Here is a 23128-nt window from a genome sequence, read left to right on the forward strand (position 1 = left end):
AATGGGGGTAGGGGTGGTGAGGGGGAGACTCAGTGCCGGACTATCCTAGTAGCAAAAGTAGCTACATAAGCTACAGGCCCCACACTTTCAAGGGCCCCGTATTAAATGCTTTCAAGCTATCAATTCCGGTTCAGTGATTCTGCACTTGCTCTATTACTATAGTACTATACTGCCTTGAACTTTTATGAACGACTGGGTGTTTAAGGTTATCGATTTGTCGTATTATCTGGTTTTATAGCAAATTAAAATATACAATTACTTTACTATGCAACTACAAAAATTGTGCTTTAATATTTACGTGTTTTTTTTATTATTTAGGGCCCCGTTCTAAAAGATGCTACAGGCCCTGCGCTAGCTTAGTCCGGCACTGAGGGGAGTGGCGGTGTAGCGGTTAGCGCGCTGTGCTACGATCCCGGCCACCCGAGTTCGATTCCCGCTCACGGCCAACAACAGTGACGATTATCTGAAGTGGTCATGGGCTTCCGCTCGGTCGACTCAGCCACCCACCCTGTCCTCGGTGCTTCTTGCCTTTGTGTTGCAGGAAGCGCGGGCCCATTGGTTGTGGAGTAGTGTGTCTGTGTGTGAATGAGTACCTGGTGCGGCAGTGTGTAAACATCGCCATTGGGGAGACAAAGGCGGCCGGGTGTGTTGCTGGCCTCCCAACCCCTCGTGTTGCCGTGCCGGCCTTCATAGGTGCTCGCTAGCAGCACTGGCATCAACAATCTGTTACAGGCTACACTGGAGGGGGAGCAGCGGCGGTTACTTGTCTGGGGTCAAACCCACGCTCTGCTCCACTGAGAGCGATGCGTGCCGCTTTGGCATTGCCGCCGCCACCCTGCACGTAGCTTCCATCGATTGCTCTCTGAAGCTTTTGGCTGGGAATCGCCGATGAGCTCCCACCCCCCCCTTCCATCTCCTTCCATCGCGACCCTTTGATGAACGCACGCAGGGGGTCAAGCGGCGTTAACAGATCTTCAATCGGAGAGGTGAAATAAAAAAACAAATAAACAGAGAGGGAGAGGGAGAGAGAGGAGAGCATTCAACACAGCGGTGTTGTCCAGAGCCAACAAGACCAAACTACATGACATTACCTAATTACTAAAGCACTTTCGGGGCACTGTGGCAGTGTCATTGACCACACCGGGACAGTGGCTGGATAACCCTACGATGTTTATTCCTGGTGACCTCAACACATGCACAATGGGCTGGGAGCATCTGTGAGGGAAACGTCGGACGTCGTGCGGAACGACGCGGCGCGACCCCCGACAAGCCACATGGCGGCACGACGTTAAAAACGCGGCTCTGGCCGAGGGCGTAACGGAGCGAGCGACATCAATCACTTCCAAGGTCATTTGCGGCACACGCACAGCAGGGTTCCCTCTGGTGGCCGAGCGGCGGCGGCCCTCGCGTCTAACACGGAGGGCCGGAGCTGAGGCACCGAGCTGCGTGACGAGCGCCGCCTTCCCAGAATCAGGATTCCGAATTGGCGGCTCGGGCCGTGAGAATTTGATTTGGATTCTCCGCAGCTCCTGCGGCGATGGAGCGCGAGTGAGCGATGTGCGGGGAAATGAGATTGTAATACAGAAATGTGGCTTGAGTGACGGTTTTTTTCCCCTTTTTCTTTTGCCAAGCAGTCTTGTGTGCGCATCTCCTCGTGTGTGTGTGTATCTTTGTATGTTTGTATGTGTGTTGGGAGCGGTCGTGTAGCAGTTGGCACGCTGCGCTATGAACCCGACTCGAGTTTGATTCCCGCTCACGGCCAACACCAGTGACGATTATCTAAATCGGTCCTGGGCCTCCCCTAGATCGGCTCAGCCTCAAAATGAGTACCTGGGGTGGTGTGTAAAAATATCGCCTCTAGGGAGACAAAGGTGGTCGGACGTGGTGTTTTGGCACCCAACCCCTTATGTGCCCTGTCGACCTTCATACGTGCTTATGAACAGTACTTGCTCCAACTGGCTGTGCAGGCTACACTGGGGATCTTTGTCCTTGTGTGTGTGTGCATCTCTGTCCGTTAGTGTTTGTGTTTTCGGCTCCCTGAGCGACGGTGCTCGCCGGCCGGCGCTTTGTACCGTTCCTAACGAGAGCCAATTGCTTACTCAGCCTAATGGGGAGCCAGCTTAGCTTTTGTCTGCGCCGCTACACAACGAGAGTGAGAATGAGCGAGTGAGAGCGTTTGGTTTAAATCAACCCGACGCGCTACGCCGCGCCCGTCAATCCTGCGCTAAACTGCGCGGAATACTGAGAAGCCGTGATGTCTCTCTTCAGTGCCTCTCTTGTCTTGCGCTGGTTTTCCCCCCCTCCCATCTCCCGGTCCTGCCACCACCACCACTACCAGCCTCTATGGCCATCAAACCCACACTGTCTTTGCAGCCGGCATTTTTATTCGGTTTCAGGTCCTTCCCCTGTGGAAGCTGCGCGCGTAAAACTGGTCACGGATGATCTATTACGGCCCTTTCCTGGGAGTCATTGGAAACGACGCCCGAGGCTCGGAGGGCCAATCCACAGCAGCGCAGAATGGCGGAACAACAGCGAGGGGCCGCACCGCGCCGAGCCGGCATTGGCCAGCGCGGATTAACGACCATCGGCCCCGAGAGTTGTTTTCATTTGAAGTTTCGTGCGGTTAATTTTCACGGGACGGCAACTTTTTAACGGAGCTCGTTTCGTGCCCTTGGGCTGTCGCGACCCCGCGTCTGTTTAATCTCCAGTTGTCCGATGCAGCAGATACTGTGACAAGCCAAACTTGGTAATGAAACGTAACATGCCACTGCATTGCTGATGTGTTTTCTGGTTTTAAATGTTTTTTCCCTGCACAGCGTGCGGCTACATGACGATGTACCTGAAGGAAAACTCTCATCGGTCGTTTCACACACAGACTCTTAACGCGCTACATTACCCTTCCGAGTCGATGATTGGGTTGGAGCGTTGTGTGGGTGCAATGTCAAAGTTCAGCTGCTGCGTACCCTCCACCGCTCGACAAAGTTGTCAATGGGACAAATGTGCCAGTTGATTTCGTTTTTCGCCTTCTCAGTGCCGATGCCGACGCACTGAATCGGATCGGCACTTGGGGGTTCCACGGGGGTGTTATTGTGCATAACGGCCAGGAGTCGGACCCAGGTTGCACTCTAGAATGACGTGGGGGCGGTGAAGGCGCGCAAGGACGAGGTCACCGACTCTCCCCACATTCTCTCCCCCCAATTTCTGCCTCTGACTCACTGACTCCGTGAATTGTACCCAGCTGTATCAGGCTATGTCAGGCTGTGTCGGCCTAATTCAGGCTGTATCACGCAGTTAGGTTGTATGAGGCTGTATCGGGCTATATGAGGCTGTATCAGGCTGTGTGAGGCTGTTTCAAGCTGTGTGAGGCTGTATCAGGCTGTGTCGGCTGTGCCGGGCTGCAGTCGGCGCGCTGGAGGTGAAGGAGCTTCCCGGGACCTACCCGACCCCGTCGCCCGGTGTGGGTCGCCGTGGCGACGTCGTGTGGTTGCCGTACCACCAGGACGGGGCCACCGCGCTCTACCCTACGCACCCGCACCAGCCGGTACGGCGCTCACTCGGAGCCGTCAGTCATTGGTGTTGTTTGACTGTACTGCACGGCAATGTCCGGCGTGGGTGGGGCGAAGGCGTGCAGTGTGAGGGCGGCAGCGTGGAAGTACAATTCATAATCCCGCACTGCTCCCCCCGCGTAGCCCCATGGCAGCCTATAGCGACCTGTTGCGCATGGCGGTCATTCACCCAGGCGCTGTCCAGGCTCCAACCTGCTCAGCTTCCGAGATCTGACGAGATCCCGCACGTTCTGGGACTGAGTACTCGCTGACTGTGTTACCGGTCGCGCTGGTAGACCGGAGTAGGTGGCGTGCGACAAGCGGATGCAGGCATGCGAGAGGTACGCAGGATGCGGTGTGCACGCGGATACGCAGACGTTACGTCCTACAGACGGTAGGCCGGCATCTTCCCGCTCGAGCGGGAGTCGAGTGGAGCCAGGGTTGGGGTTGGGGCCGTTGCTCGCTCATGCCGCCTCTCCGTCGCTCACGCAGGGCTTCCCGGACGGAGGGTACCACCGCCCGCCGCCCCCACCGCCGGCCTCTCAGCCGGGCGAGGCCCTGCTCCGCGCCGGCCCAGGGCCTGCTTCCTTGCTGGCCTCGCGGGCGATGGAAGGCCGCCGAGTGGGGCACGCGGGCCACCCACCCGGGCCACCGCCGCCGCCGCTACCGTCGCAGCCGACGGCGTCGCTGATCCGGTCGATCCGCGAGGAGCTGGCGAGGCTGTCGGGCAGACACACGGACGTCCGTGAATTTAGGGTGTGATGCCCCCCCCCCCCCCCGAACTCGATTCCCCCCTCCTCCCTTCTCCTAACCCCCGATCCTACTCGCAGCCTGGTCCTATTTTCTATGCCTGCTCCCAATGCATACCTGTATTCCCTTACCCATGATGCTACCTCCCTACTCCTAACCTATACCCTTAGCAGTCTCGGTCTAACCCTTGCCCGCCAATCCTACATCCTACACGCATCGGCTGAGCCCTAATCCGACCGCTACGACGAGCAGCCGAGTCCTCACCATCCTCCTAACCTCTACACCAACCCCTAACTCTACCCCACCTGCTAACTTTTACCCCAAGCAGCCTACACCTAACCCCTACTCATATCCCAACCAATGTTAGCTTAGCCCTAAAGATATCCTCTACTCTAACCCCGTAGCAGCCTATCTTGAACCCTACCTCCACTCCTAACTCCTTCACCTGGCAGCCTCGTGAGAACTCTGCTTATATTTGTAACCCCACCTTTAGCCGTCATGTGAACCCTCGTCATAGCCCTACCCCAGCCAGCCCTCATCCTGAACTTACCAGGCCTAGACCGATCCTCCAGTCTATAACTTCCTTCAACAATACCCCTATCGCTACCCCTGCCCCTATCTCTACCCCTATCTCTACCCCTATCTCTACCCCTGTCTCTACCCCTACCCCTATCTCTACCCCTACCCCTATCTCGACCCCTGCCCCTATCTCGACCCCTATCTCTACCCCTATCTCTACCCCTATCTCTACCCCTGTCTCTACCCCTACCCCTATCTCTACCCCTACCCCTATCTCGACCCCTGCCCCTATCTCGACCCCTGCCCCTATCTCTACCCCTATCTCTACCCCTATCTCTACCCCTATCTCTACCCCTATCTCTACCCCTATCTCTACCCCTAACCTTTACCCCTGCACCTCGATCTGCCCAGCACAGCTTCGCACGACCCAACGCTCCACCACCTGCACTGCTCCACCACCCGTACTGCTCCACCACCCGTACCCACCCTCTCCTGCCTGACCCCATTGCTCTCTCTCCCTCCCTCCCTGTCCCCATCCCCGCCACCCCTGCCGCCCCTCCTCCCCGACCCCCCCCCCCCCCCCGCTCCCTTCTGCCACCTCCTCACCTCCGTAGGCATCGTCATGAAACGTGGAGCCCCGAGGAGGTTGTGCTCGGTGATCGTCGAGCGAGAGAGACAAACGGCCGAGCGTGGCCGTCGGGGTTTTTCCGTGCAGACGTTTAAACAAACGCTTTCGTTTTAGCCAGGGTGGGCGGAACTTTTGGTTTTTATCGTGAGATTTGAACTCGACGTGGGCGAGGAGGAGGACGAGGTGAGGTGGAGCGCCCCACCTCCTCCACCCGCTCCGTTCTCTCCGCGGAACCGGAGAGCCGGGCGTCGCGAAGCTCCCAAAGGGCTTCTTCTGGCGCCGCCGCCCACGGACGCGCTTGACGGATGCACACTGACTGGCGTTACCTTTAATCTTCGTAACAACAACGATAATAATAACAACAACAACAACAACAAGCATGTGTGCAGGTGTGTACATATTAACACAAAGATATCGCTGTGGGAGAATTGGCTACTCTGGACAGAATTCACTGAGCGACGTTGCACAGAGGTGGGTCGTGTTCACCTGTCGCTGGCTCCTCCGCCAGTTCCCCTCCGTCAAAAACGTTGCGTGTTTAGGGCACGGAGCCCCCCCACCCCCCCGCGCCCCTTAACGCGCTCTGAACCTGCCGACCCGAGTTCGATTCCTGGCCACGGCTGACATCAGTGGCGAGTGATGTCTGAACCGGTCCTGGACCTCCTTCCCCCCTTCACCAACGCGTGCGGAGCGGCGTGGCGCAGTCCGGCGGGCACATCTCTCGCCTCGTGGTGAACTGACAAAGGGCTGTAAATAATTATTGTTGTTCTTCACATTTGCAGTGCGGTACAACTTGCGCTGTACAAAGCGTCGAAACACAACCGCACCGTGAAGACGTCTCTCACGAATTCGTTTTGGGTCCGAGTGCCACTGAGCCTTAATTATGTTTCGCGCAAAACGTTTTAATGCAAAGCTATTGCGTTATGCAAAACGTACATACGTGCGCGTGTGCATGCGTGTGAGCACGGGCGCGAGCGTGCACAGCGTATCTTTAACACGCGTGACGCGCGGGACTCGGTTAGCGCTGTGAGACGGCGGATGACGCCACGAGTCGGGATCGAGCGTGCCTCCGCCACCGAGGCCGTGCGGGAGCCACGGCGGCGATTGCGCGCCCCGCGTAAGCGTGCACTACCGCGAGGCTCAAGCCGCGAATTAATTCATTATGCAAACGGCTCGTTAAGGCGGAGAGGCAAACGACTGCGGGGCTCCTTCACCGCAGGAGGCAAATATGCATTCCCCCCCACTCCGCGCGTTAACAAAGGACGCGTCCCCACCCATAAACAACAAAGACAAAGATCCCCCGTAGAGCCTGGACAGACTCTTGGGGCAAGTGCCATTAGCGGGCAGCACCTATGAAGGCGGGCACTTCACACGAGGGGGTGGGTGGCCAACACCACGCCCGGCCGCCTTTGTCTCCCCAGTGGTGATGTTTTTACGCACCGCACCAGATACTCATTTGATGCTGAGTTTACCTAGGGGAGGCCCATGACCGGTTCAGATAATCGTCACCGGTGTTGGTCGTGAACAGGAATCGAACTCGAGTCGCCAGGTTTGTAGCGAAGCGCTCTAACTGCTACACTACCACCGCTCCACATCCATAAACAATGCACACACGGGGAGACCTCCTCACCCCGGAGACACACACTCAGGCTCTCAAGCACGACCGCTTTTCCACTTTAATTTTTCAACTGCAGAAGTCGAGCCGTGCCACCGATGTAGTGTCCAATGAAGGCATCACATCGTTAGTCCCCGCCCCTGGCCTTGCTTGGCCGTGAGCCACATTCAGATATTTCTTTCGAGGCCAGCGGGCGTTTTGTTTCGGTTCGAATCTGCAAACAGCCCCAGTGGAAGACCACCCCTAGTACCGTTGACTCGGCTCAGATGTGCCAGTGGAAAAGTTGTTATTGCGTTTTGGTTGAAAAGAGGATTTACCTCTGAGTGGACCTGTGTAGGAAACGGAGCTGAGAAGAGTTTGGGGTGTGTTGTTATGGGATTTTTTTTTATCACTTAAACGCATAATAATGTACATACCCTGATGTAGAAAACAAAACAATGACGCGTGAGCCACAAGGTGCTTAGCAGTGACGGCATCGGTAGCAACCTTGTGCATGGAATCAGGTAAACCAATGGACGTTTCACAACGTACAACGCGACGTTGAGTGCTCGCGCCACGGTATATTTTTGTAGGCCACAGTCGGTCGAGGCTGCCGTATCTCCCAGATACTGAAGGCCGTGCAGTGAAGGCCTGTGTCTCGGCACGGCCACCGCTCCTCGGCCCGTGCCACCATCCCGCCGCTCGGTCTCCACACAAGCCCAGGCACCTCGCGATCGGTAGGTCGTGTCAATTGGCCGAGTCCCAGTTGCACACATTTTAAACGTATCAGTTTGATTGCATTGGAACGAATGAAAGAGGCCACTTTAATCGATCTCGGATTATTCGTCGCGTGCCATGGACGTCTCAAGTGCACAATTGAAATACATTTTTGGGAAAAATTAAATACACCACACTGGTTATGGTTTGAACGATTTCAGAAGTTAAATAATTTTACATGAACGGTTTCTGGCAAATTGTAGGCACTAACCCGGTATCCATTGCTCGGTGCAAAGAGGGCTGCATTCTTGTGTTCATCTCGGCATTGTTCTGTTTGTTGCCTGGTCGAGCCTTGTTAGATTTAACAAAAAAACTCGACTCACATTCTCTACGATTCGTCGATCGATTGCAGTGCTCGTGAGACAAGATCTGACTTGTATAAACGTCCTCATCGCGAGAAGCGTGGGGAACTGCGAACCTTAGAGGCCTCATTTTATGGATTCTGTGAATCGACGAATTGGCACAATTTAGTTATGGTCGTGATTGGTTCAAGAGTGAGTAATTGGTGCATTTGACCATACTTCACCACGCTGGTCGGTGCGGGCTGGTGAAGGAGGGCGTCGGGGGGGGGGAGGTGGGAACCAATTTAGTAATCACTCGCCACACATGTTCGCCCTGGCTAGGAATTGAACAAAATCCAATAACCACTTCACCACCCTCCCCCACATAAATCACAGGAGTTGAAATGAATACATTTGTCACCCACGTGATTCGATAGGTGTTGTCCCGAGCCTATTAATCGATCTTGATGAATCGATGCGTCGTGACAGTCCCTATGCTCTTGGTCACCTCCTTGAGGGCTGGCGGATCATCAAATGTCTCCTTCAATGGAGACGCAGCCGAGAAAACAAACAGCTGGAATCTCTCAACCCGACCGCTGTTTGTGCTGAACTTAGGCACCACGGTGGAGTGCCCTTGCCAATAACATCTGACAACCCATCGGCAAGCGGCAGTATGTGTTTCGCACGCCTGCCTTCTGGCGCACAGCCGAGGTGTGTAGCTACGAGATATGAGCTACGTGTGTTTCTGAGCTGAGTATGTTTTTTGTCTCCCAGTTTGTGTATATTTACCTCTTAACCTACGCGGTCTGGACACTGATCAATGTCCCGTTTTTAAACAAAGCCAACATCCCACGGGTTTGCTCCATGGATCTTCGGCTGACTCCCACTGCGGTTTGTTGAGCTGATCCCAATGCAGGGTTTCTCAACTCCAGTCCTTGCGACCCTCCGCGGTCCGCACGTGCGCATTTACCACTCCCATTCGTTCGAATATAAATTAAGTTGGCGCCTGCTGCACCAACCCGATGATTGCTAAACACGTTCCGACGTGTGTGTATATACCGAGTGTGTCTATCTGTCGCATACATGATGTACAGAGTTCCGATTCAAATTCGGATAGCGATCTCGTGTGTGTGTCTGTGTCCCACGTGGGGAATCGTGGTGCAGCGGTTGGCACACTGTGCGATGCGAGTTCGATTCACAAATGAGCCGTGGTCCTGACCACTTTCTTCCGTGTGTTGTTCAGGCCATCGTAGATGCTCGATAACAGCACTTTCCTCAACAGTCCATAACGGCGATCCGGGGAGGTGTAAGGGGGGAGCGGGACCTTCATGTATTGTCAGACCTAGGACGTATTTACCAATCATCCGGCGTCTGCAGCGTGCTGAGAATCAATGTGAACTTGAGCGCTAATGCTTGGTAGAGCGTGGTCTTTGAGAAGACTGCTTGAACGCTCTGGAACAATGGAACCTTGGGTTATTCCTGGCGCTTTAAACACCGCCGCTATGGTGTAGCAGTCCGCAAACCTCGCTGTGGCAGCGCCTTCGTAAGGCGCGCGCGTGGCTCAATGCGTGGGCGGTCGTTTCATAGGAATAACAAAAGCCAGCATAGGTCGCATGGGTCATGGCGCGTACACGGATAGTGTGTGTGTGTGCGTGTGTGTGTGCGTGTGTGTGTGTAGTGTGTGTGTGTGTGTCTGTGTGTGTGTGTGTGCGTGTGTGTGTCTGTGTGTGTGTGTGCGTGTGTGTGTGCGTGTGTGTAGTGTGTGTGTAGTGTGTGTGTAGTGTGTGTGTAGTGTGTGTGTGTATGTGTGCGTGTGTGTGCGTGTGTGTGCGCGTGCGTGTGTGTGTGTGCGTGCGTGTGTGTGTGTGTGTCTGTGTGTGTGTGTGTGTGTGCGTGCGTGTGTGTGTGTGTGCGTGTGCGTGTGTGTGTCTGTGTGTGTGTGCGTGCGTGTGTGTGTGCGTGTGTGTGTGTGTGTGCGTGTGTGTGCGTGTGTGTGTGTGTGCGTGTGTGTGTGTGTGCGTGTGTGTGCGCCACGCGTTGTGGACGAATGCTCCTGCTCGTCCGACCCTTGCTTCTTGGAGGAATCGTGCCCCAGTCGCCTCATCGCCAACGCGCGGGTGCTAATCAAATCGCCATACTTGGCATGCCGATGATGATGATGAGGCTGATGATGACGACCGTGCTAGCGATGATGACCAGGGCTTAATTTCCCACTGAATGTTTTAAGAGCGGTTGGTGGAAGACTGTCAGCGCAGATCTCGGCGGTCGCCTGACTACCGGGCAGCAGCTACGGACTCTGCCAGGGGGTGGTCGGCGAGGTGTGGGCGTTGGCATCAACAACTTCGGCCACCGTGGCGCCTTGCTTCTGTTAGACTAGAATAGGTGGCACCTGACTCGTAGCCAACAGCCACAAGGAGAGATGAATACTGGATGTGGGGTGTCCCGGGTGCATAACATCATTCCTGTTGACTGACTCGGACAGACCCGGCTGAAATTAAGCCCTGGTAACGACGACGATGTGGACGACGATGTCGAAGATGCATCTAACTCCGCTTGCGAACGCTGTCGTGTCCGTGCAAGATTGTCGCGCGTCGGCTTCCGTCGCACAGACAAACCCAGCGCTCTCGCGTAGCGATCGATCGCCTTAAACGTTATGCATTCAGCTTCGTGACAATAACAATATTAATAATAATAATATGCAAACGCAAGGCTCTGTAGATCGCCGGGCGCGCCCGTACATCTGCGCCGGAACCCTCGCGGGGAATCCCCGGCGCGAGTCGGCGAGTTGATTCGTCCCGCGACGCGGCTCCAGGACGCGGCTCCAGGAGGCGGCGGCTCCACCGCGGCGGGCGCTCCGAGGGTGCCCGCCCACGTGCCGTCTGCGCCGTCTGTGCCGTCGCGTTTTTAGCGCAAGCGAGCAACGCGCCCGAGCGGCCGCAGGAGGCGGCCGTGACACCGTGCCGCGGTGGTCGTCCCCATTCTGCTGGCGTTTGGCCGCGGGGTGGAGACAGCATCTCGGGGCCTGCGCGACCCCGAGGGTCGCCATCGGGAACTGTCCCCTCGTCCGGGAGACGATGCGTTCATTGGGCGGAGTGGCTGCCATCTCTCCGGGCGATCCGGTTTCCTCCCACTTGCACAAACACTTGTTGATTGATCGATAACACTTTAATATGTAGAGGACCGCAGAGCTTGGAGGGGGGGTGCAGGTAATTTGGTGCTGGCTCCTCACCGCGTGGCTGCTGCTGCCGCCTTCTCTGCTCGTCTGTGGCTCCTGCTCGCACCTCCGAGTCGTCCTCTCTCGTCGAGAGCGAGCGGATGCTGTGCGGCATGACAAGTTGACATTATGATGATGTTATGATGATCTGTGCTGCATCTCCCGTTCTAAGTGGAGGCTTCTTAAAAGACGCGATCCCACAAAAACCCCAAACGGCTCTTGTAAGATGCGCGACACGAGCCAGAGGCTTCGCTAATGACAAAAGTTTGATGTCAAGTTCGGATAGTCGTGCCAATATTGCGCCATATTTCCGTCGCTACGACGTCACCCACCCACGTGCTCTGATACATTAATGCAGCGACGTCACAAAGACGCTGTCATGGAAAGTCTGACCGGCAGTATAAATTATGTTGAACTTCTTCCGCCAACCGTGCTGATTGGAGGCGCGGGTTGAAGGGCAACATACGAGAAAGGCAGCCCACGTGTGTTGTAGCTGCGAGATAAGAGCTGCCGTTGGTGGTTTGTTGGGTCGCTTAGCCTACTAACAGGTGTTTGTGTTGTTTCTATCGAGATTTTAGCGAGGGAAGTTTAACTCCGCGACCTTCCCCCTAACCCACGGTCTCTCTCCCGACCGCCACCTCGCCGTTCCCATGCCGGTGCCGGTGAGTTCGCTCTGTGCGCAGGCGAAGCCCCGGCGCGTTTGGTGTTACGTGCCGATCTGCTCGGCGCTTGAACGAGAGGACATTCAGAGCCAAAGCCAGCGCCGTTTCGGTGTCATGGTGCGCTCCATTCGTGTCCACAGAGCGCCGCGGAATCTCCTCTGCCAGTGGCATGCCGCTCTACGGGTTTATATCGATCACACCAGCCGGGCTAAGAGTATCTCAACCCTCCCTCGCGTGAAGGGCGTCATTGTTGCAGAACGCCTTTTAGCTCCACATCGCCGGTAGACCGGGGTAGGTGGCACGTGACGAGTACAGCGGCCACAGACCGCCGCGTGCGGTGTCCTGGATGTGGTGTACCGGGTGCAGGCATGGCGGGTGGCGACTGAGGGAGAAGGTTTGGGGAGTGTGTGGCGGCAGGAAGTGGGAGCCCCCCAATTAAAGTTAATTGAGCACAAACCGCGGTGTTTACACGCGAACATCGCCCCCCCGCCGCCCTACCCCCCTGGGCTAGAGACCCCCCTCCTTGATCTCACCACGAGGCCACTCGCTGCGTCGTGCATATCGAATTACTTTAGCAGCGCAACACCGATACATTTCGAGATGCCTCACTGATCATCATCATCATCGTCGCTACAGACACTACACTCGGTTGCTATTGAGGCATCGTGTGCACGCATCGCATTCTCTCCGTTTAGTTGCTCGGAGAGACGTTGCTCTGTTATTCTCGCCACGTGTTACGGACATTCTGCTTATTCGAGTTGTCAATTGTTTTTTGTTCGTGGTGGCTCACGGCCAAACTGTTTTACTTGGAATAGGCGCCGTGCGTCCGTGTGCGTGGCAGATGCGTGAATCTCCATCCATGTCACCACCACCACCACCCGTTGAGAAGACAGTCGAGAGAGGGTCGTTCGAAATGAGTGGGACGTCTATAAACGGGGATCTCGCTTGTCCACTCGGCTCATTTGCACCGCGGTCAGCGCTCCCGAACTCACAATCGGAACTGCGCGAGGTCGAGACCCGATTGCGGGGCGAGTCGACCAAATCATCCCTTCGGGCGACCTCGTCTCATGGATATCCGGTGCCCCGTCACGGAAACGTGGAATTTCTTCCACCGGCTCTGCAATGGCAATTGGTGATGAGCGCCAACCCATTTGCTCGTGTTGAGCATGGGGGCGAGTCGAGCTTTTGACTTTGATGATGTTTATTGCTTTTGATTATGCAGTGTCGGTGCGAGCGTGTGCCAGGTGTGGTGGATGCGTTCCGGATGAATAGATCTTACCTGGTGCTCTCTGTCGCGTTTTGAAACCCTCGATCCCGCTCTCGAATCTACGTCCCGAGAGCGACCTCCGACGCGGAGATGGAGCGATGGAATCGGTTCGTGCGCAAAATGCTCGGCGGATTGTTGTCGCATCGCAGGGACGTGAGAGACGGCGGCGGCTTGGAGATGTAATCATCCAGCAATGGATACATCACGGCTGCTGCTGATGATGATGATTATGATACATAATTATAAATGTAATGTGTTTATCTAGGAATGCTTTCCCAGTCGTAGGATTCTTCTTCGATTGGCCAATTTTGTTGAGTCGAGGAGCTGGTGGCGGCTCCGCTGCTGCACGTGGCTGCCTGCAGCCCAGCGATGTGGCGGCATCACGGAGGGTTGGTGATCACGGCACAGGTATCACAAAACTCCCTTCCTGTGGGCGTCGGATCGAGTGTTGCCCCCTCGCACGCGTGGGTTTATCTCCCGGTGCTCCGGTTCGCTTCCACTCGTCTAAAGACTTAAAATAGAAACCCAATGTGGCAGGACCCGCCTGAAAGAGTCATACGACGCAGTGTGGCCTTCCTGGATAAATACATTTCCAAAATCCACTGCTATATGAAGGCCTCCCCACGCCGTGTCGTTCATTGTGGATTGATTGACTATACTTTACCACGCTTGTCAGCGCGGGTTGGTGAAGGAAGGGTATTGCCCAGGACTGGTTTAGATATCACTCGTCATTGACGTTAGCCGCGAATCAAACTCAGGTTGCCGGGTTCATGGTGCGGCGTTCCAGCGGGGTTTCGGCGGGGTGGCGTAGTTTGTAAACAGCAGAGGGATATCTGCGTGCTCCTTGCAGACCGTACGGTTAGCGAGCACCTATTAAGGCCGGTACGGCACATCAGTAAACGGCGTTGGGATATTTGGCCCACTCCATTTGAATTAACAGAGTAAATACGCAGTCAATCTGTCTCTTTCACATGTCCGTCTCTCCACACAAACATATAAAAGTAAATATTATGCAAAGCATCAGCCACACGGCCGTCTGGGGGTGCGTCATTTCAGCAGCATTGATTCAAACGCAAGCAAAGCTCTGGGCCGGTTTCGACGCTCAGTGTCTCATCAGCAGATTCAGATTCGCTTGAATCAGTGCTGGTGAAACTGCCGAAGGTACAGGCAAGGCCCCTCTCTTTAGGAGGTGCAAACTGCCTGCTTGGCTATGTTGTGATGCGCGTTCCCCACAAGTGCGCTGGGGATTATTCTGATCGTCTGGAAATCGGGAGTTGTGGTTTTTCGTTTTCACGAGGGAGGAAACTGGTGTCATCTGCACACTGGGGGGAGGGGGGGGTGAGACTCAGAGGGCCGCACAGCCGGATTCATAAACTCGCTTCCTGTGCTGCCATCCATCGGCGTGACGAGACGCTACATCCGTTTTAACTTGGAATAGATTCCGTGAGTGGCGTGGCGAGGTTCGGCATCGTCCCTGATGTAAGGAATGGCATGGGCCCCCCTCTGCCCCTTGTGACCGACGTTGCAACCTCTTCATAACGCGGTGCCTGGGGCCCCCGCTGGCCTGCGTGGACTGCGGGGTAGGTGCACCGCCTGCACTCTCGATGGCTACGCCACTAATTCCACGTGATATTGATTTAACATATCTGAAACATGTTGTTGAGATCAATGTAAGTGATCGAGCTGCATACAGGCAAGACGTTGCCGAGTAGGGGAGGTAATGCTGTACCGCGTTCGATGGTGTACGGGAAGGAACGCGAATTAACTCAAACTCGATCCAGATCCGTTTTACTCACGATTTTTAATTATTTCATGAAAACGAATGCATTAAAAAACAATTTCCTAATTTACTCAACACCCATCGTGAGCTTCTTCTCTCTCTGTCTCTCGCGCGCTTTCCGTGTCCTGTTTCCAGGGCTGTGTTTCAGCTGGAGCTGTCCGGGGCTGAACTCCGAAAAAATGGGCATCCCAATTACATTTTATTGGCCATACAGAGATAAAGTGATACCATTAAAGTGGTAATATCTGTTTATATATATATACACCCCAGCGTGTGAATTGTTCATTTATCTGCTTTGACAAAATTCTGATTTGTTAAAATGTAATTGTTTAATTGCGTAAAGAAGCTGCTGGATGGAGGCCGTGTTTTGTAGGTGCAGGTCGCGATGCAAATCCAGGTTTTGCGCGGATAAGTCGTCACGGGCTTTGTGTCCTGCTGCCGTCCGTCCAATCGAGGTCGCATCGTCCTCGTAAAGAAAGGAAGCAGCGACTCTGAACTAAGCCTCGAGGGGAAACCCGGAGTAGATCGCGACCGTGCAGCTAGAAGATTCTGGATGTAACCTCACCATTCCACACACGAACGCACGCCGACTTGGTTATATCCCGTCGGCTATCCGATGGATGCCCTGGTATGCGGACAGCATTATTAGGGTACCTAATTTGTGAGTCTTTGACTTCAACATTTTTTTGTGAAATATGTTTAACTGCAATCTATTAAACTCGGTTAAACGTGAAGATTACACGAGATTGTTAAAAGATACATGGATACAAAATTGGCACTAATGTAACAACACATTATTACAGTGTTGATTCCAAGCCCTGCACATATCCCATATCATGGTGGAATTGGTGTTGCCTGTAACATCGGCACGTGTATTTAGAAAATGTCACATCTCTGCTGATGACACTCAAAAACACCGTCCTCGTGGTGTATTTATGTTTAAATATATACAGCACAAGCAATAGTTGCAGACCCAAGACGTCTAACGATCAGCAATAAACAGCACTTAGCGTTGAGTTAGATTCGCGTTAACATACGTATTTAATTGAGCAAGGGTTATATTCTGTTAAAAAAACGCTGGTCTAGGAAGCCCATAGGACGTTTACGTTGGATTCTATTCGGTCAATTGATCAGAGCCTCGTCTGCCCCAAGCAGTAAGACATATAACTGTCAAATGTGTTCAATTGTGTTCGCGTCGAATTCTCCAACAAGCGTACTGCGCAATACACTAAACCGCACCGCTGCTAAACGTCCCCTTCACCAAGTGAAAGTTTGAGTCTCTGCGTGGCCGTGATCCGACTGCAGGGGGAGCAATGTCGCTGTCCATCGCGCGGTAGCAACGCCCGCATCGCCACTCGGGGGCGCCCCACCCGGCAACCCTCACCCACACACACAGGCGGCGTCGGTGGCGGGGTGCGAGAGAGGGTTGGTGAGTTGGGGGAGGAGGATGAGGTCAGGAGAGGTGGCGAGGAGGTGGAGTGGAGGGGGGTGGGGTAGGAAGAGGTGAGGTGCAGAGAAAGGAGGAGGTGGCGGTGGAGAGGACATTTGGTGAGGAGGTGGTGAGCAGGTGACGGACGTTGGTAGGGAGAAATGAGCAGAGGTGGGGAGGTAGAGAAAAGGAGGCGGTGTTGGTGTGAAGTGGTGAGACGTGGTGGAGAGCCATGGTGAGGAACCGGTGAGGTAGATGGAGGAGGATGTGGTGAGGAGGAGGAGGAGGTCTCTAGTCCCGCATGTCGGGGAGGCGGTGGTGTCTGGGCGAAGCGGGCACCACGCTGGCGAGACGCGCGGCGCACACGAGGGTGAGGAACCACAGCCCCCAGCCCACGGCGGCCGCCACCCAGCCGCTCTGATCGGCGCCCAGAGCGCATCACGAGCCCGCCACGGCGCCCGCGGGGGGTCAAACAGCGGGCCAAGTGGCACGGCGTGACTTGGCACTGGCGGCGTGACTTGGTACAGCGTCGCCTGACACAGCACGGCCGCAATGGGGGCTGGCACAGCAGGCTGGCTTGGCACAGCACCACAGGACGAAGCGTGACTTGGCGCAGCTGGCAGTCTACAGAGCAGAGCAGCACCGCGCGGGGAGGTGCGGCGTGACGACAAAGCGCGACTTGGCACGGCTCATCCCCCCCCCCACTCACCCCCCCCACTCATCTCCTCCCCCCACTCACCTCCCCCCCCCAGCTCACCCCCCCCCCCCACTCATCTCCTCCCCCCACTCATCTCCTCCCCCCACTCATCTCCCCCCCCCCCGCACTCATCTCCTCCCCCCACTCATTTCCCCCCCCCCCACTCACCTCCCCCACTCATCTCTCCCCCCTCACCTCCCCCTCTCACCTCCCCCCTACCCATCATCACACCCAGCTCTCCATCACCCCTCGGCCCCATCAGGGGCCATCCATTGAGTAGGTACGAATTGAGGGGGGAGGGGGGGTTAACCCAAATGCGTAGCTTGCGTATGGGGGGGGGTCCACTAACAATGTGCGTACGCATAGGAAACGGGGGGGGGGTGAAGCCTCGATAATAATTTGTCTACATCGGCCTTCAAATGAGCCACAGTTCAGTGTCTTCAGCTGCGAGACAACAAGCACTAGCGGGACAAGTGTGAGAGGTGCCACGTGTATGCCGCCTTGCCCCTGGCTGCTCGCTATCACGCAGCGAGTCTGACATCGTACCTACTAAATGGATGGCCCCTCGCCACTCACCTGCGGACGCTGTTTGCGGGTCCGTGTTCGCCGGTGCCGCTGTGGTGGAATTGGCGTCACCTGAACAGAGCATTGGAGAAAGGCATAGGAGGAAGGGGGGAGGGGTCACAACGATTCTTATATCCCCCGCACCCCCAATCCCTCGGGGTCTTGATCCTGAGTCCCCGTGTTCGGCTCGCTGCAAAGTCCGCAATCAGCACGACGCAAGGTGCTGTTCGCCCTTGAGGGGGGACGCTTGTGTGTTGTGTGCGAGCTACATTTGTGGGGGAGCGGCAGGGTTAGCGGTGAGCGCCCAGCGATACAAACCCGCCGAGCTGAGTTCGATGTCTCGGACGACAAACATCAGTGCCCGATGATATCCCAAGCGGTCATTTCACAAACCTCTACCGACCAGCCTGGTGAACTGCTGGATGAAGGAGGCCTTCATCCAGCAGTGGATTGACGAAGGGCTGTGCATCATTATTATTATCACACGGATTATCACTTGCAAACGACACGGGCCCCACGTGCTGAGAGAAGAGATCATGCGGTGGAGCTGCGCGCAGGCAGAGGGCCAGGTGAGTGGTGGCAGGTGGGACAGAGAGGGGGTGGGTCAGTGGGCACCTGCACCACCCCCCCCAACACACGGGGCGCGCTGGAACAAGACCCAGGCGGTTCGTGCCAATTCGTCTGCCCTGCAGCTAAGGCGAACTCACCTCCTCATACACGCAGCGCTCATTGAGATGTGCGGCGCTGATTGGTTAATTGAGCGAGTGGAGGCTGGTGAATGTAATTTGTTGAGCACAAAGAAGCTGTCATCCGTGGTCTTGTATCAAGCAAGACGGAGAGAGACGGAGAGAGAGGTATCCTTCAAGGGAGACCTGGGTTTGAATAAATTCAGCAAAACAACATCGGCGTATCTGGAGGTGCCTTAGACTTACCTAGACAACCACATTTGTACACAGAGAGCATTAGACTTACATAGAGACCCGAGGTTTAGAGAGGTTTAGACGCACACAGAATCCAGGGAGCTAATGAGAAATCCAAAACAAACCGGAGTTCCATTCCTGGTTAGGGCTGACATCAGTGGCGAGGTAATAGCTTAACAGTCTCAACCCTCCCACTTCTCCCCCCCCCCACCAACTTCACAAACCCGCGCTCACCAGCGTGGTGAAGTATGGTCAAGCAACCCCTGTGGCCAAGAGGCGCGGAAAGGCGTTTATCCAGCAGTGGATTTACGAAAAAATGTGCGTTGGGGTTTGTGTAACAACGTGGGTTCCCAATCTGGATCTTGAACACACCGGTGGAAAGATTAACAGGTTCACTGAATATGCAGATGTATGGCGGTAGAACGGTTGCAGTCGCTGAAAATAACTATCTCGACGTTTCGGTCGACTGGCCTTCTTCAGGAAGCGTCAAGATCGTTGTTCCATTTCAGTGGCAGCCACAACATCACCAAAATAATGCCATTCTCATTTTTTTACAGCGTTGTGAACTGTGAATTGGGGGCCGGGTGAGAGCATTTTTAGTGATGAGGAGGTGAAGAGGGTTTAGGGCAAGGGAGGTGGGGGCGGGGGGGATTGGTGGCTCATTCAATAATCACTCCACGGTCTCCACCACGCACAGTGCGGCGGTGTGGAGCGGCGCTAATCTCTTTGTTGCAGACTGCGCCTTTCTCTCATTCAGTTAACGCAGCATTTTGTCTTGACAAATGAAGCTCATTATTTAGGTCGACAGTTACCGTATCGTCCCGATTATAAGAAGCCTGCATGTCCCGTCTGTGTGGGGTTTTTTTTCTCACCGCCAATGTTCAGCGTGTGTCGTATAATCCTATAGGGAATAGAGGACGTGAATGCGGCCAGATTTAAATCGCGCCGTTGACATCGAGTCCGACCTGGGGTGTGCGTCTTACTTTCCGGGGCGTCTTATAATCCTGAGAATACTGTCCTCGGGGGAGCACGATCTGCGTCGAAGGAGCGCGTCGCCTTCATAATGTCCCATCGGAAAACGACGCTCGGCTCTCGCGAATCCCCACTGTCTCCAGCAGCAGGCGACGGAGTCTGAGGCGCCGTGGGATTACGGCGCGTTGAGATAGAAGCCGAACGTCCCTCACCTCGCAGGATCCTCCGGGAGTCCTGAGGCTCTGCGCGGGCGTTGCGTTCGCCGTGATTGAGTGCTCCGTGTACGTGTCCATAAGGCACCATGAGTGTAAAGTACTCACAACCTGTCCAGGTTACACAAGGGTGCTGTACATAAAGCAATGCGAGTGCTGTCATTCGTCGTGCAGACTTTTACGCCGAAGCGAGGGGGGAGCGGTGGCGCATTGGTTAGCGCACTCGGCTATGAACCTGTCCACCTGATCTTGATTTGAGTTTGATTCCGGTCCCCACGGCTCACAATCGGTGGCAAGTCGTATGTGATCAGGTCCTGCCCCCATCCCTCCCCCCTTTAATTAATCCGTACTGACCAGCGCGGTGAAGTATGGTCAAACAAACCCCCATGATTTACGCGGCGTGGGGAGGCCTTCATCCAGCAGTGTCAAGAGCGTGTAGTTCATTTTATTTACAACAACAACAATGAAAAACTCGCAGCAGCGGAGACGTCAATTACACAAATTTCACGGGACACGGGAGAATAACAATTTTGACGCACACCAAAGACACATATCCCCCGTATAGCCCTAACGTACTGTTGGGGCAAGTGCTGTGAGCCAGAATCTATGAAGGCCGGTAACGGCACACGAGGGGTGGTCAGCCATCACCACGACCGGACGCCTTTGTCTCCCCAGTGGCGATGTGTACACAACACACCAGGTACTAATTTGAGGCCGAGTCGACCTAGGGGAGCCCCAGGGTCTTTTCAGATATTGGTCACCGATACGGCGCACGTTGTGACAGGCGCTCTCAGATGTCCTGACCTATATGCATCTATTTTCATCGAGCAGAGTGAGTGACATTGTCAATGTGTATCACCGTGTGTGGTGCCACTGCTGGGTCAAGGTCATCACCCCGTCTCGCCAGCCCGAGCCCCGCTCCCTGTCCCTAGCGAATCCCCTGGTGATGCTCCTGCTGTATTGGCAGTGGTGGTGCACAAGCACACATAACACAAGAAAACAACAACAACAACAACACATTCGTAAATGGCACTGCGACGTTCCGGGCAATGCCCCTTCACAGAACGCATAGAGTCGACATTCGTTCAGCTCGTCTGATGTGGGCACCATTTCTGTCCCGATCCAATCTGGTAATCCCTGAGATCCATCTCACCATCATCATCACCATCCTCATTGATATTCTGCACACTTCTACGCAGCGAATCGACCTCGCGTACCCTGCAGTTCCACTGCTGACCACGCATCCCCGCGTCGCACTGTGTCCATGGACACACGCCTGGTGGTGTGTCCATGGTGTTTTATGCTCAGAACCAACGTTTGTTGCTCAGTTGGAGGTCGTTCATTCCCCTCTGCTGCCCCTACGGTCTGGAACTTTCCACCCATCCCCAGCCATCCATCCTGTAGACTCCCCGTCAATGTTCAAGTCCAGGCTCAAGACCTCTTCTGCCTATGACCGCCTCTCTCTCTTTCTCTAAAGCAAATACTTCGACTGTCTCTGTACAGCATATCGAGACGCGGTCACACGTGCGCGCATTATACATAGAAAATCCACGTTGTAATTGCATAGTTTAATTTCGTCCACGCACCCTCAATCCGCCGAAGCGCACACCCCAGCATTCATTAGGAAAATGCGTAATGAGCAGAAAGGCTGCGTGGGGGGTAAGGGATGATGGTGTGTGGGGGGTAAGGGATGATGGTGTGTGGGGGGTAAGGGATGATGGTGGGTGGTGGTGGTGGGGGGGGCAGTAAAAGAGCTTAGTTGACATTCCCTGGGCGCGTATGTGACTGTGCGTGTGTGTGCGCGCGTGTGTGTGCGCATAACACTATGTAACACCATTTTTGTGCCTGGCTAGTAAGTGTTATTTCGTAATTGCTTATGCCTAAAAAGTATAGAAAATGACTATTATTCCCCGCAAACTTTGCTTTTGTGACCAGGACAGTGATATTTTGAAGTGTACCTATTTTCAATGAGAAAACGGGCGAATCTGTGTCTTTTCGTTCACACAAAGTCAGAAGAAAACAACAACCAGATTTATAAATGAGTAGTTTGTCGAGATTTTTCGATTATACTGTAAATCATAAGAATAGGGTTTTCCCTTTTTTTCTGGCAACAAAACTGAAACCTTTTTACAAGGAATCATGTCTGCATTAACCACAATGCTTGTGGTCAGAAAGCCAAAAACACATACTCTGATAATATATGTATTGTCTTTGAAACTGATTGGTCCACACCAGAGACAGCTTTCTGATAGGTCCACACCAGCTGTCTCTGGTGTGGACCAATCAGTTTCAAGGACAATGCATATATTATTAGAGTATGTTTTTTTTTTGCATTCTGACCACAAGTATTGTGGTTAATGCAGACATTATTCCTCGTAAAAAGGTTTAAGTTTTGTTGCCAGAAAAAAGGGGAAAACCTATTCTTATATTTTGGTACTGGCAAAGGAGGTCTCATGATACTGTAAATCACTTTCACAAATCAGCCCCCAAATGTAGTCTCCCATCATGTTCTCGTTATACTGTCCTTGGTAGCGGCGTTCCAAGTCCAGTATATCCTGGTGGAAGCGCTCGCCTTGCTCCTCCGAGTACGCTCCCATGTTCTCCTTGAATTTATCAAAATCATCATCAAGGATATGGACTTTAAGGGACATCCTACAACCCATTGTGCTGTAGTTTTTCACCAGAATCTCAACCAGCTCCACGTAGTTTTCGATTTTGTGATTGCCCAGGAAGCCACGAACCACTGCGACAAAGCTGTTCCAAGTCGCTTTCTCCTTACTAGTGAGCTTCTTGGGGAATTCATTGCACTCCAGGATCTTCTTTATCTGTGGTCCGACAAAGACACCGGCTTTGACCTTTGCCTCAGACAGCTTAGGGTCGGAAGAAGTCTTGAAGGTACTTGAAGGCTGCCGACTCCTTATCTACAGCTTTAACAGATTGTTTCATAAGGCCCAATTTGATGTGCAGCGGTGGCATCAGCACCTTCCGGGGGTCCACCAGTGGCTCCCACTTGACGTTGTTCCTCCCCACAGAGAACTCGGTCTGCTGTGGCCAGTCCCGCCTGTGGTAGTGCGCCTTGGTGTCCCTGTTGTCCCAAAGGCAAAGATAGCAGGAAAACTTGGTAAAACCGCCTTGGAGAGTCATCAGGAATGCCACCATTGTGAAGTCTCTGTTGACCTCCCAGCCATACTCATCATACTTCAAGGCGTCCAGCAAGGTCTTGATGCTGTTGTAATCCTCTTTGAGGTGCACCGAGTGAGCCAGGGGAAGAGACGGGTACTTGTTACCATTATGGAGCAGCACGGCTTTGAGGCTCCTTG

At 54.3% G+C, this 23128-nt stretch overlaps 1 protein-coding gene and 1 long non-coding RNA gene across 9 annotated transcripts in view; one reads left to right on the forward strand and one right to left on the reverse strand.

Annotated features, from left to right (window-relative positions):
- The window catches only part of LOC144933945 (uncharacterized), a 55625-nt gene extending 45685 nt beyond the window's left edge, over positions 1–9940 (forward strand). For 5 of the 6 annotated variants that reach the window (XM_078859282.1, XM_078859283.1, XM_078859285.1 and 2 more), the window contains exons 19-21: positions 3402–3541; positions 4038–4301; positions 5429–9939. In XM_078859282.1, the coding sequence (XP_078715408.1) occupies positions 3402–3541; positions 4038–4301; positions 5429–5440 (416 nt within the window). In that variant the 3' untranslated portion in view covers positions 5441–9939. Of the gene's footprint in view, positions 1–3401; positions 3542–4037; positions 4302–5428 lie in introns of all 6 variants that reach the window. The other variant, XM_078859287.1, reaches the window with a different exon arrangement.
- A 5160-nt stretch (positions 9941–15100) lies between these two features.
- LOC144933946 (uncharacterized) lies at positions 15101–20949 on the reverse strand. 3 transcript variants are annotated; one of them, XR_013637110.1, is made up of 4 exons: positions 20668–20949; positions 19809–19919; positions 17717–17776; positions 15101–17067 (listed from the first exon to the last, which is right to left on the reverse strand). It is a non-coding gene; the product is annotated as an uncharacterized LOC144933946 (long non-coding RNA). The 3 variants fall into 3 exon arrangements; XR_013637111.1 differs by lacking the exon at positions 19809–19919; XR_013637109.1 differs by lacking the exon at positions 20668–20949 and having other exon boundaries at positions 19809–20122.
- Positions 20950–23128: the final 2179 nt, after the last annotated feature.

The sequence above is a fragment of the Lampetra fluviatilis genome, chromosome 8 (genome assembly GCF_964198595.1).
Source record: "Lampetra fluviatilis chromosome 8, kcLamFluv1.1, whole genome shotgun sequence".
Classification (NCBI taxonomy): domain Eukaryota; kingdom Metazoa; phylum Chordata; class Hyperoartia; order Petromyzontiformes; family Petromyzontidae; genus Lampetra; species Lampetra fluviatilis.